This window comes from Pteropus vampyrus, unplaced genomic scaffold, assembly GCF_000151845.1.
Source record: "Pteropus vampyrus isolate Shadow unplaced genomic scaffold, Pvam_2.0 Scaffold64, whole genome shotgun sequence".
Taxonomy (NCBI): Eukaryota; Metazoa; Chordata; class Mammalia; order Chiroptera; family Pteropodidae; genus Pteropus; species Pteropus vampyrus.
In genome coordinates this window covers 570526-585226 of record NW_011888845.1, presented here as the reverse complement: position 1 = coordinate 585226, position 14701 = coordinate 570526, and the positions used below count along the sequence as shown (strand labels likewise).

The following is a 14701-nucleotide window of genomic DNA, read 5'->3' as shown; positions in this document are numbered from 1 at the left end:
TTATACTCAACAGCAGTAGCAAGCAACACCCGCGTATATATAGGTTGTGTTATGGGATAGGAACCCTAAGCTAAAGGAACCTGAATCTTTTCTGTTGGACACTCGCCTGCCTCACTTATGGCTCAGGGGAAGACTTTATCTGTATTACTTGGGACAGTAAACATGTTTGCCCTTTGTTCCAGTATGAGATACTATCTCTGACTTCCTAAGACTGTTGCTAAACACACATCCTTGAAAAATGGTTTGGAACAAAGGCAGTCATTCTTTTACTGCAAGACATATAGAAACATGAGACTCTGGAGGATTGTCTTTCAATAGTTTCTTATTCTGAATTGCTTTTTAAAGCATGTATTATTGATAAGGATGATTGTTATAGTGCTTTCTTGAAATAGCGAAAAGATGGAAACCACTGAAATACCCGATAATAGGTTGTTTAAATTTCAACATTCACAGTGTAATAGTTAACAGTTGAAAATGTTATAAAACCACATATATTGACATAGATGTTACTCAAAAAATTAAATGAAATAAGTGGGTTATTAAATGTACATATGGTTTGATCTTGCTTTTATAGAAATTATATAAATGCATACACATATGAAGAATATATACCAAAATATATATTTAAATGAGTAGAATTGTGATTTTTATTTTTTTTTTATTTATTTATTTTTTTTGCTTGTCAGTATTATTTTAACCCCTTTGGAAATGAATACTTTAGGCTTAATGAGGGAAAATTTTTTTGAAATTTAAGAACTTCACCTATAACAGAGAAAAACCTTCATAAATATAAATAGGATATAAAAAATGTTAATTCACTTTTTACTCTGGAGTTGCCTTTATGTACAATGTAGAACTAGAAGAGAATTATTAGGTAGCTTAATTTTTTTCTCAGAAAGTTACTATTTAATTTATGATAGACAAAGTCAATCTTTGTCATTCTTTGACAGTTCATTGTCACATACATGTCATGAAGGGAAGCAAATCTTAGGAAAAGCGGTCTAACAGGACATATCTTAAATTATGGAGTGGTGCTACTTAGTAAGTATATTATTAGTAAGTATATTTAATAAGTACGGATTCTGGTACTATCTAGTTGAGTTAGGCTAAGTTAGGTACACTGATCTAATTTGCTTCATTTTTCTTTTCTGCCTATATTTTTTTTTCTGTTATACCCAAATATGTTTAAATATTAGTTTTTTTATAAGATGACATTTTTGTTGTGCTTCTCATGATTTTTTCCCCCCTTTTTTAATCAAGGTGCTATTACCAGATTTGTCTTCTGAATATTAATTAAAAATGACTGAAGTTCAAGCAATGGTAGAATTCTCCGTGGAGCTAAACAAGTTCTACAATGTGGATTTATTTCAGAGAGGGTGTGTATTTTAATGTGAAAACTATACAGACTGTATAAGATAATATGTACAGTTTTCGTTTAACTTTAATTACATACTTTTGTTCCAGCAGATATATATAAGGAAAACAATGAGGTATATTCAAATAATTATTTTGTCAGAGGAATTTTATTTTTAAATATATATTTGAGAATTCTTCACATGGATATATTGATAATGCCAGATATATTTAACATGTATTTATAAATTTGTACTGGTCATTGAGAGGACTTTAATGAAAATGTATAAGATCTCATTTCTCCTTTTTAAAAGCTTATAGTGTATGGGGAAAATAATATATCTACACAAAACACTAATAAGAAATACAAAATAATGAATATTGAATAAGTATATATAGGAAGTGCTCTAGGAATCATAATAGGAAGACATCTTTCTGGGTTAGTATGTTAGGAAAGGAATTATGGAAGGATAGGATCAAAGTATGGATAAGACTTGGATAGGCAAAGGATAAAGCAAAGACTCTTTTAGGAAGAGAGAGCAGCATGAATCAAGTCTTGGAAATAGGAATGAACACGTTATTTTAAAGAATATTTAAATTGGATATTCTCTAGGAGAATTGCAGAAGAAAAAAATAGTAAAGGAGCGGTTGTGTTTGTGAAGGGCTCTTAATGTCTAGGGAAGTGTTGACATTAGGGACTTGGGTAGCCACTGATGATTTCCAAGTAAAGATGAAGTTATCACTGTTACAGTAAGCACTTATTAACTTGATGAAGATTGGGACATGTTAGATTGATGGTTGTGTATAAGAAACAGAAGCATAGGGAACAGTTTAGAGGTGCTTGCAGTAACTCAAGATATATACCTGAAGGTCTGTACTAAGAATGGTAGTACTGTATTTATGAGAAACAAGAATAGAATGAGAGAGATTTTCTATTGTCTTATTTGTTTGTTTGTTTGTTTGTTTGTTTTGACTTGGCTTTGCCATCTTGTTGAAAATATAGAAACAGCTGTGCTTTCTGCTCCACATTATCTTTCATTCTTCAGTAGGACAGCCTAGGTTTGTTCTCAGTAATGACAGGAGTCCAAGAAAGAGAGCAGAAGATGCAAGTTTCCTTGAATTGGCTCAGTTGTTACTTCCATGGCATTCTGTTGTCTAAGCAAGTTAAAAGGCCAGGCCAGGAGTCTAGGCTAGTGGCACTTTGACCAATAAAACTTAAAACTTTATGGGGTTTCTGTATGTCTGGTATGGTCCATTCCATGTTTTGAAACCTATACCCACAATTATTTTTTTTTGAGGCATGACTACTCTCTGGGTGTAATCACTACTATTTGGGGATCAGAATTATGTGGGATCATGCCCTTAAACTTTGTAAAAGCCCCTTTGTCAAACAGAATGTCTATTTAGACATTGCCTTAATTCCTTTAGAGATTATAAGAAAAGGATTTGTAACCACACCCATGAGTTGATCTTTGTTCATAGTGGCATTTTATTTTGAAAATCTTTAGGGAGAGGAGATGAAAAACAGTTTTATTTTCTAACCTAGCAAGTCCTAGTTGCTCTTTATTCATTCTAGATTCTACTTGTAAAATGACCAGTTCTTTCTTTAACTTGTCTCTTTCTTGCAAAATCTTGTTATACTTAGCTAGGAGCAACCACTTGACTGGAAATTGGCTTAATCAAGTACAAAAGTTTCTTAGTTACACTGTCTAATTTCTGCTAAGTTATTACTGACAGCATATTTACCAAAAGTTTCATCACTATGTAACATGGGTTACCTTTTTTTTTTTTTTTTTTTTTGTGACATTGTTAATAAAATCATATAGGTTTCAAGTGTACAATTGAGTAATATATCAGATGTATATTGCATTGCGTGTTCACATCCAAAGCTAAATTTCCTTCTGTCACCATGTATTTGACCCCCTTTACTCCTATCTGCCTCCCCACTTCCTTCTTCCCTCCAGTAATCACTAATCTACTGTCTGTGTTCATGAGTCTCTGTCATGTTCATTTGTTGCTTTCAGTTTTATATCCCACATATGAGTAAAATCATATGGTTCTCAACTTTTTCTGTCTGACTTATTTTGCTTAGCATGATGATCTCAAGATCCATCCATGTTGTTGCAAATGGTAATATTTCATCTTTTCTTATGGCTGAGTAATATTCCATTATATATATGGACCACATTTTCTTTATCTGATTATCTATTGAAGGACACTTCAGTTGTTTCCGTGTCTTGGCCACTGCGAATGAATAATGCTGCTATGAATGTTGGGGTGTATATATCTTTATGGATAAATGTTTTCAAGTATTTTGGGCAAATACCCAGAAAAGGGATTTCTGGGCCATATGGTAATTCTATTCTTAATTTTTTGAGGAACCTTCATGCTGTTTTCCACAGTGACTATACCAATTTACATTTTTACCAGCAGTGTCTGAGGGTTCCTTTTTTCCCATGACCTCTCCAAAACTTGTTATTACTTGTTCTGTTGAAGATAGCCATTCTAACAAGTGTGAGGTGGTATTTCATTGTGGCTTTGCTGTGCATGTCTCTAATAGCTAACGAAGTTGAGCATCTTTTCATGTGTCTTTTGGCCATTTGTATGTCTTTTTGGGAGAAGAGTTTGTTCAGGTCCTCTGCCCATTTTTTAATTAGATTGTTTAATTAGATTGAGTTGCATGAATTCTTTGTATATTTTGGATATTAGGCCCTTATCAGAGGGGTCGTTTGCAGATAATCTTCTCCCACTCAGATAGTTGCTTCTTTGCCTTGTTGATGGTTTCTTTTGCTGTGCAGCAGCTTTTTACCATGATATAGTCAAATTCTTTTTTTTTTTTTTCTTTTACTTTCCTTGCCTTTGAGGGCAAATTCGTAATTCTCTAAATCCAAGGTCTATGAGTTTAGTACCTATGTTTCTTTTATGCAAAAATGGGTTACTGTTGTTTAAGTCTCCTATAGTTTTCTTATTATTTTTCTTACCTCTGTAACTATAACTGTTATTTTTGTCACAAAGTCAATGCTACATATTTTAAGTTTTTGTTGTTAGGTAGCAATTTCTGTATTAGTTGTATATTGTCACAATAATAGAGATAACAAGAAACACAAAGCTTCAGTGGCATCACAACAATAAACATTTATTTTGCTCACAAGTCTATAGATCATCTAAATGGTTCGTTCTGCTGATCTGGGCTGGCTTAACAAATTTTCGCTGGGCTCACTCATGAATTTGTAGGCAATGACAGGTTGGCTGGGTGCTAGCTGATGCAGAGTGGCCTCACCTGGGTGGACACAGCTATGTCTTATGACCTCACCTTCCAGCTTATTCTCATGGAGGAGGCAGGTTTCCAAAGAGAATAAGAAACTATATAAGAAGACCTCTAAAGACCTAGGCTTCATCTCAGCCACATTATATTGCCCAAAACAAGTCATAAAGTGGGCCCACATTTAAGGAGTGGGGAACTACAGTCCACTTTTTAATGGGAGTCACATTGCAAGAGGTATTGATAGAGACGGGGAAAAAAATTGGAAACATTTAATAAATCAACCTACCATACACTTTAATATTTTTTTCTTATTAATTTCTATGAGGCAAATAGGATTTAGTGACTAATTCCATATGGAAGATGATGTTCAGATGGAAAAAGCATTAAAAATATGTTTGTCGAGGTGTGGATTTGCATGATTTCTTTGAAATAGCTCAGCAAAGAAAAAAATACTGATGAATCAAATATGGCAAAATCTTTTTAATAATCGAATATAGACAATGGGAATGTCAGTTCATTGCTCTACTTTTTGCAAATTTGGAATTCATAATAATGTGAAATTTAAAAAATAATGCTGAATTTTTAAATCACATTAACTTGGAAAATATTGGTAATACTGAAATAAATAATGAAGTTGAATAGGATGACTGGTGTGGGACTCAAGATTAGTTCATTTTGATATGTTGAGTTTGAAATGAGATGTCTGTTAAAGAATAAAACTTCAAGTAAATTTAAAGACATAGTTGGTTTTATTGAGTGATTTATGAATTGGGCAGCATCCCATCTAGCAAGTAGAAAGCTGTACAATATGGAAGGTATTTTTAGGCAGAAACTGGGTGGGACAAGAAAGTTATTAGGAAAAAAAGGATTATTTTAGGCAAAGTTACCTTCCTTTAAGGGGACACAGGAGTCTTACCAGGTAGATTGCCTTAGCTTTCTTTGAAGATGGAGAGGGCCCATTTGACAGATTATCTCATTGGTACTGACTAGAAAATTCCAGACCGACCAGTTATAACATTCCTGGAGAAGGTTGAAACTGCATTTAGGTTAGGTATTAAGTGGTTTCATGTCATGGGCTTTAATGTAAGTTATTCCATTTGGGGCCTGTGGTTTTCTCTTTAACATATCCCAGTAGAGATAGTTTATAAATAGTTGGAGGTTTGGAACTGGGTATAAGGATTAAGTTCTCTTTTATTGTCACCATCATAAATATAACATGTATAATTGCTGCTTTTATTAATCTTCTGTTGTTCTACAACCTGGTTTCTCCATCCATTGAGGACTTTTGAAGAATATTATGTTACTGATCTCTCAAAAAATCTGATTAGAGACATACTCTTTTTAGATAAAGGGCTTGACTTGTTTGTAAGAATATTTTTAAGAACATAATTTTTGTTTCTATTCTGATTTATTTTTTCTTTTAAATCTTATCTTTTTTGTTACTTATCGAGTCCTTACTACTTCTGCCAGTTAAGCCAGTTAACCTGGAGCCTGAGTTTGGCTGTTAGGTTAAATAACTGTCAGCTTTGATAGATAAACATAGATAAAATATCTAAACTTGTATTTAAATATTAGTAAATTAAAAAATCTTTAGTGATTTATTTTCTGATATATTAAATGACTGCTTAAGATACTTGAAATTTCAAGTAATTTAGTATTTCAAGTAATTTCAAGTAATTAAGTATTCCTATACAGTATCTTACATTGATATTTAAAAATAACATCAATAAATATCTTTCTGAATAACATTAGAATTATAGCCCAATAAGGATTAAATGGAAATGGAATGTGAGGAAACATTTCTTGTGCATGTTTAGTGATGGTTCTTTTCCTCTTCTTCTAAATATTTTTAGTGTTTAGTTTTGCACTGTTGTCACATGATAAAGAACTGATTAAGCAGTGCCTAAAGTTTGGGTAGGTACAGAAGAGAGAGGACATATAACATCTGAGTAGGTTTGTTTTTTTGAGTGGGTAGGTTTTCATAGTATGAAACCAATTTTTAAAAACCATTTATAATTCTCTCTTTTCTCAAAGTTATACTTACTAATAATTGCTTTATTATATTGTAAAAGGAAAAAATGCGTAAACCAAATTAAGCAGTGAAACTCTTAGATGCCTTACTGATTCCTCTGGTTGCTATGACAGTCTGTCATTTAAAGTAAGAAATACCATATATATTTCTGTTTTTCCATTCATCTTTATACATACTGGTTTCCCTTTGGGTTTTATCCCACGCCAATATTTGATTTGTGGATCTGATATGTTGTTTTCCACCAGTAGTAAATATTTGGGGAGCTGATTGAAGCAGACTAACTTTATTATTTTAATATGTATAGATATATAGAAATTGGGGCATTGCATATTTTAAAAATATGTTTTGAAATGACTTCTTTGTCTCTTTTGCTTTAGTTTTTACCAGATTCGTGCATCTATGAAAGTTCCACCAAGAGTCCCCCATAGACTGGAAGCTAGTTTGTTACATGCAGCGGGTAAGCCAAGGAATATTTTCAACTTAAAATAAAAATCTGAAGCAACATAATAGTGTCCAATAATAACTTTTCATCATTATTTTTATTTTTTCAATTACAAATGTCAGATACCAAAGAGCATCATTATAAGTTCGTACCCTTCTAATACCTCTTATAAGACATATATTTGAGGCCTCAGTAAAACAGGCTTGCTTATAGGTTCCTTGTCTCACTTTTAGGTTTCTTATTATGAACAAATGAAAGAAAAGTATGTGAAATTTCCAGGAAAACAAAAAAAAAGTAGGGGTGGTATCAATTTTATCATGTGGGATATAATTTAAAAAAATATACAGTGAACGTGGATGTATAATTTGACAAGATTACAAAGGTGTTTTATGATAAAGTTTTATAGTCTGCCTTTTGAGTTTTTTGACCACATTTTTTTCTGATTAACTACTCTAATTAGAAAACAAAGAGCCACAAGGCAATGTAAGAAGATATAAAATAGATATGTTATAGCAACTCTGTTATTCACTTGTATTCTAAGTAAAGACACCAGCATTAAAGTGTTTGAGCCAAAACTGATGGCCCTAACATAATCAGTGGGCAGTTTTTCAGCTTCCCTGATATGGTATACACTTTTATTCTATGCAGTTAGAAAATGAAATAGTTAATGTAACATTCTGGAGAGTTATCATATGTGTCTAATGTGATTACCAATTTCCAAAGCATCATAAAATAATAAAATATACCTAACACTAAAGCTACGCTGAGCATAATTCAATCCTTTTTTAAAATTTAAAAACATCGTAGGAATTTGAAGTGTTTACCATTATCTTTTTGGCACACTATGGTTACTGAAATGCTGGGTTATTGTTAAATTTTAATGAATTGTGTATAATGGAGAGTTTACTCTATCTTCTTGAAGATTATCAAAATGCTCAGGGAAGCCTGTTTATTGCTTATGACCAAAAATACTACATTCTTTCTTTCAAATTTGAAATTTATTCTTGGCCTGGCATACATGTTAAAACATACATTTATAGTCAATAGGTTTTTTTGTAAGTCTATTTTGTAGGAAACACAGAGGTTAAAAAAACTAACGTGACAAGACAGATCTGGTATTCCATTTTTGAACTTCTTTAATCTAGCAAACTAAATGTCTTGCTTTATTGTATCTCCTAAAATTGCCAGTTGAAAAAACCAGAAAGACTTTTTTCTATACTCCCTTTTTATTTATTTTTTCAGCTTTATTGAGGAATAATTGACAAATATATAGTTGTATATATTTAAAGTGTACCATGTGATTTGATATATATATATACACATTGTAAAATAATCACCATGAAGATAATTAGCACATCCATCATCTCTCATAATTAACTCTTTTGTACATGTGTAGTGAGAACACTTAAGATTTACTCTTAACTGTAGTACCATACTGTGCATTAGATCCTCAGAACTTATTTATCTTGTAACTGAAAGTTTGTACCCTTTGATCTACATCTCCCTTTATCTTCCACCCTGCCTCCCAGTCCCTGGCAACCACCATTCTACTGCCTGTTTCAATGAAATTGACTTTTTTGTTTTGTTTCCACATTGATACCATACATTATTTATCTTTTGCTGTCTGACTTATTTCACTTAGCAGAATACCCTCCAGGTTCATCCATAATGTTGGAAATGGCAGGATGTCCATCTTTTTATGGCTGAATAATATTCCATTGTATTTATATACCATATTTTCTTTATCCATTCATCCACTGACAGATACTTCGGTCATTTTCATGTATTGGCTATTGTAAATAATGCTGCAATGAACATGGGAGTGCAGATTTCTCTTTGAGAAACTGATTTTATGTCTTTCAAGTATATACCCAGGGAAGCGATTGCTGGCTCATATGGTAGTTCTATTTTTAATTTTTTGAGGAACCTCCATATTGTTTCCATTGTGGCTACACCAATTTACGTTCCCACCCAGAATGCACAAGAGTCCTCTTTCTCCACATCGTCATCAACACTTGCTATCTCTTAACTTTTGATAATAGCCATTCTTACAGATGTAAGATGATATCTCTTTGTAGTTTTGATTTACATTTTCCTTGATGAATAGAGATGTTGAACATCTTTTTTATATACCTTTTGGATATTTGTATGTCTTCTTTGTAAAATGTCTACTTAGTTTCTCTTCTCATTTTTTAAACAGATTGTTTGGGGTTTTTTGTTATTGAATTGTGTTCTTTATATAATTCTTTATATATTTTGGATATTAACCCCATATCAGATACGTGATTCACAAATATTTTCTCCATTAGGTAGGTTGCCTTTTCATTTTGTTGATTGTTATTCTTTGCAGAGCAAAGCTTTTTAATTTAGGTAGTCCTACTTATTTAGTAGAAAGCTTTTTAGGAGAAAGCTTTTTAATTTAGGTTGTCCTACTTATTTAGTTTTGCCTTTACTTTTGTTGTCCAATCCAAATAATTATTGCCAAGATTAATATCAAGGAAATTTCCCCTATGTTTTCTTCTTAAAGTTTTATGATTTCAGGTCTTAAATTTTAGTCTTTAATACATTTTTAGTTAATTTTCATCAGTGGCAGAAGATAAGGGTCCAGTTTCATTCTTTTGCATAAAGATATTCAGTTTTCCCAGCACCATTTATTGAAGAGACTGTCCCTTCCCCATTATGTGTTGGTGCCTTGTCAAAGCTTGGTTGACCATAAGCGTGCGGGTTTATTTCTGGGCTTTCTTATTTTGTTTCATTGGTCTATATGCCTGTTTTTATGCCAGTACTATGTTTTGATTACTGTAGTATTGTAATAAAGTTTGAAATCAAGTACTGTGATGCCTCCACCTTTGTTCTTTAGTCTTAAGGTTGCTCTGGCTATTCAGGGTCATTTGTGGTGGTCTTGTGAATTTCAGGATTGTTTTTTCCATTTCTTTGAAAAATGCCAGTGAGATTTTGATAGAGAGTATATTGAATTCATAGATCACTTGGAGTAATATGGACATTTTGACAGTATTAATTCTTCCAATCCAAAAATATAGGATATCTTTCATTTATTAATGTCTTCTTCAGTTTCTTTCATCAGTGTCTTATAGTTTTCAGTGTACAGGTCTTTTATTTTCCTGGTTAAATTTATTTCTGATATTATTTTTAAATCTATTGATTGCTTTCTTGATTTCTTTTTCAAGTAGCTTGTATATAGAAATGCAACTGATTTTTGTATGTTGATTTAGTTTCCTGCAACTTTACTGAATTTGTTAATTAGGTCTAACAGATTTTTGGTGTAGTCTTTAGGGTTTTCAATATATAGGATCATATCTGCAAATAGTGACAGTTTACTTCTTCTTTTCCTATTAGAGGCTTTTAATTTCTTTTTATGCCAATTTTCTGTGGCCAAGACTTCCAAGTACTATGTTGCATAGAAGTGGTGAGAGCAAGCATCCTTGTCTTATTCCTGAGTTTAGAGGAACACTTTTAACTTTTTACTGTTGAGTATGTTAGCTTTGGGCCTGTCATATATGGCCTTTATTATGTTGAAGTATATTTTTTCTACAATTAATTTATTGATAGTTTTTATCATGAAAGTATGTTGAATTTTGTCAGATGCTTATTTTGCATCTATTGAGATGATCATATGACTATTACCCTTCATTTTGTTTATGTGGTATGTCATGTTTATTGATTTGCACATGTCAGACCATCCATGCTTGCATCTCAGGGATAAATTCCACTTGATCATAGTATATGATCCTTTTAATGTGCTCTCATATTTGGTTTGCTAGTATTTTGTTGAGGATTTTTGCATCTGTGTTCATCAGGGATATTGGCCTATAATTTTCTTTTCTTGTGGTGTCTTTGTCTGGCTTCCATATGAGGGTAATGCTGGCCCTGTAAAATGTGTTTGGAACTATTTCTTTTAATCAGTTTTTAGGAAGAGTTTGAGAAGGGTTGGTATTAGTTCTTTAAATATTTGGTATTAGTTCTTTAAATGTTTGGTAGCATTCACCAGTGAAGCCATCTGCCCCTGGACTTCTGTTTGTTGGAAGAGTTTTGATTATTGATTTAATCTCCTAACTCATTGATCTGTTCAGATTTTCTGTTTCTTCATGATTCAGTCACATGTAAGGTTGGGTTGTTTGAGATCTTTCGAGGTCATTTGTATGGCAGAAATATTTCACATAATATCATTTACAAAGCAATGTTATTTTGACATTATGACAAATAGTGCTTCAGAAATACCCAAATAGAGTACCTTCTTTTTAAGTGCTTTTCCTGGGCACCGTGATTTTGGTTTTTATTAGTTGTAAGTCCAGATAGAGTGTTGCTACCAGTCAGTTTCTAGTTCTGGTATTATCAGCCGTGTGTTATTGATTGTGAAATAGCAATGATCTGATAGTTTCCTAGTGTGTAAATGGAAGTATCTTTTAAAAATAAATTGCTTATGACAGACATCAATCTTTAAAAAAAACACCTAGGTTTGAAAGACAGTAGACTTCCATAATATATAATTTTTACTTCTGTTGAAAACATTATGTATACCATCATTCCAGAAAAAATTTAAAAGGTTGCATACTTTTTAATTAAGTTATAGCAGCTTGGATTTTCTCTATACTTTTAATTATATACCTTTTTTCTTTCTTTTTTTTTTTTTTGAAGTATAATTGACATACAATATTATATTAGTTTCAGATAGATAACATATTGATTCAATGTTTATATACATTATGAAGTGATCACCAACGTAGGTCTAGTTACCATCTGTCACCATACAAAATTATAATTGACTATATTCTATATACAGTACATTACATCCACATGGCGTATTTATTTTATAACTGCAAGTTTGTACCTCTTAATCTCCTTCACCTCTTTTGCCCATTTTCCACTGCCCTCCCCACTAGCAACCACCAGTTTGTTCTGTGTATCTCTGAATCTGTTCCTGTTTTGTTTCGTGTTTTAGATTCCACAGATAAGCATACTCTGTTTCTTCTTTGACTTGTACTTTTATCATAAGACCTTTTCTTTCCAGTGATATATTTTACCATAATTCGTATATCTTGTGTATATTTATGCAAAACTTTTAAGAAGAATAGAAAAAAAATAATGATTTTTGTCTTTGAGTCACAGTAGGGCAGGTTAAATGGGGTAGGAATTAGATAGTATTATACAGCTTGTCTCTACACATTTAAATTATTTCCAACATGAGATTGTGCTGACAGTGAGAGATTTGAGGCAGGAAATAGCTGTCATCTGCAATGACATTTGTCACAAAAAACAATGAGTATGTATAAGCTGTTGAAAATTGATTAATAAAAATGCATTCAGAGACTTCTACAGGAGAAAAATTATTGCTGGTTCTAGGCCCCATTTCGAAATGTTAGAGGACTATCTACAATTTCAACCAAAAGTTCAAGTAACAACTCTCCATTTCTAATAGTGATAGTATTTTTTAAAAAGAAATATTCTTTTATTTGTTTTTTTAAATATCTATCTATCCCTTGTCTCTGAAAATAATTTTATGTAATAATGAAGGCAAATAGTTAAAAGATCTATTAATCCCAAAGGATTTGTAGTGAAAACCATAGCTCATTTTCTATTTTTTAATATTTCTTTTTTCCTAATGGTTTTCTCTATATATAGACATTTTTACTTCCTGTTATAATAAATGACATTTTATCTTACTTACACTACTTCCTCCCTCTCTCTCCTCTCCTTTTAAAAAGAGATTTCATTATTCCTATATCTTTCTTTGACCATTATTGTAGCTTCAAATAACATATTTAAAGCTTCGTACTCTACCTATTTCAGCAAATATGACAGACTCCTAATTTTGTAAAGTAAGGATATATACAATCTTGCCTCTTTATTCAAGTTTTCTCCTTCCCTGTATCTCCCAACCTGTTAAGTATATCCTTTGTTTTATATTATCAAAGTTGCTAATATTCATATTCTGTTTTGCAGCTGTATTTAAGTCATATGTGCTTTGTCTATGGTTAGGTTCCTAATGTTGAAAACAAGTAAACTACCTTTGCATTTTTATGGTAACACAGTGGGAAAGGGTTTATAAAATTGAAATGACTATCCAACATAAAGAAAGAGGATCTTAAGTGTCTGGCAAGTCAAGGCAAATCTAGTTACCATTTTGGTATTGAGCTGGGTCACCTGTGATATAGAAATATAGAAATAGATATATCTGAGGTGTTTTAGAAGTTGTAAATTCAAAGATGTGCCCCAGTTGTAGTTAATAAAGTAGTGACTTAGAATTTGGCTACCAGCTTTCTCTTATGTAACCTTGGAGAACTCACTTAACCTTTGTGAGCTTCATTTTCTCATCTGTGAAATGTGTTACCTGCTTTACAAGGTTAAGTAAGTGAAAGTTCTTAGCAAACTCTAAAGGGCTGTATACAAGTAAAGTTTTATTATTTCACTTCTAGTGATAAAAGAAAAATGGAAAGCAGTCAGGTTTTGACTCATGTTATGATTTGTGAACCATCTAATGTAAAGAGCTGAAAATTATAATAAAGTTAATTTCGTGTTTTCCTATGATGTATATAATTTCTATTATGTAGCATAGTAATTAAGTACGTAAGATAATAGCTCATGTTAGTAAGTAAATTAAGAAAAAAATTTTAAATCAAAAAGATCATTTCTGGGATAAGTGTGAACTGGGATGACCAAGGGCAAGAAGGGGAAAACTGAAAGGAGGAAGAGACCTCAAAAGACTCCTGAATTTATAACTTATCAAGGAAACCTAGGTTCCTGGGCTTGCATTTCTATGCATATAAAACTAGCTTAATCTATAGAAAGTGTTTGAATTTGGACATAACTAGTTTCAAATCTTGTTCTTCCACTCACTAGCTATATGGTCTTAAGCAAATTATTCAGTTTTTTGAGCCTTTTATAATCAGTGAAATAGAAATAATCCTTGTGTTACAGTGTGTTTATGAAAATTGGATAAAGAGACCTGGTATAGTGCTCAGTAAATATTGCTTTCCTTTGTCTTGCCCTCTGTTTCTATCCTAAATTGCCCCAAATGTTAAAAAGCTGAAATAAGATGGACTCTAGGATTTGAGAACCCACTTGATTTAAGAAAAAATAGTCCCCGAAGGAGTTTACTGACAGCTATTTATATATGCCTTTCCATTCTTAGTTTTCAAGAATTAGCCTTAACTTGTATGCATGATTGGTATGGTTTAACCTTTTTATGCCTTCCTTGGGCCTTTCCTTCCCCCGTAAGATAACTGTTCCCTGCTAGTGTAGCGGCTCTGTATATGTGTAAGAGTGAGCTGCACACATATGTTTGAACTAGATTATCAGTGTGACATAGAAGACCAAGCACAGGCTTTAGAGCAAACAGCAATGGCATTTGCTTCCTGGGAAAATTACTTAAGTTATCAGAGCCTTGGTATCTACAAAATGGATATGTTAATTCCTGCCCTATAAGAGTGCCTAAAGGATTAGTAACATGCATAAAGCACAATGCCTGACACATAGTAACTGCTCTATACATGGCAGCTGATAATAGCAATAATAAGACTGCTGTCTTTTTCTTTTTGTATTTTTTATTGAATAAATTTGACATATAACACTTTAAGGTGTGCAACATGTT

General features: G+C 32.2%; 1 protein-coding gene across 6 annotated transcripts in view; it reads left to right on the top strand.

The window, feature by feature from the left end:
- FAM135A (family with sequence similarity 135 member A) overlaps window positions 1-14701 on the top strand; it is a 95498-nt gene that overhangs the window by 13782 nt on the left and 67015 nt on the right. For 4 of the 6 annotated variants that reach the window (XM_023531212.1, XM_023531207.1, XM_023531210.1 and 1 more), the window contains 2 exons: window positions 1261-1376; window positions 7028-7107. In XM_023531212.1, the coding sequence (XP_023386980.1) occupies window positions 1300-1376; window positions 7028-7107 (157 nt within the window). In that variant the 5' untranslated portion in view covers window positions 1261-1299. The remainder of the gene's footprint in view (window positions 1-1260; window positions 1377-7027; window positions 7108-14701) is intronic. The other 2 variants (XM_023531209.1, XM_023531208.1) reach the window with 1 other exon arrangement.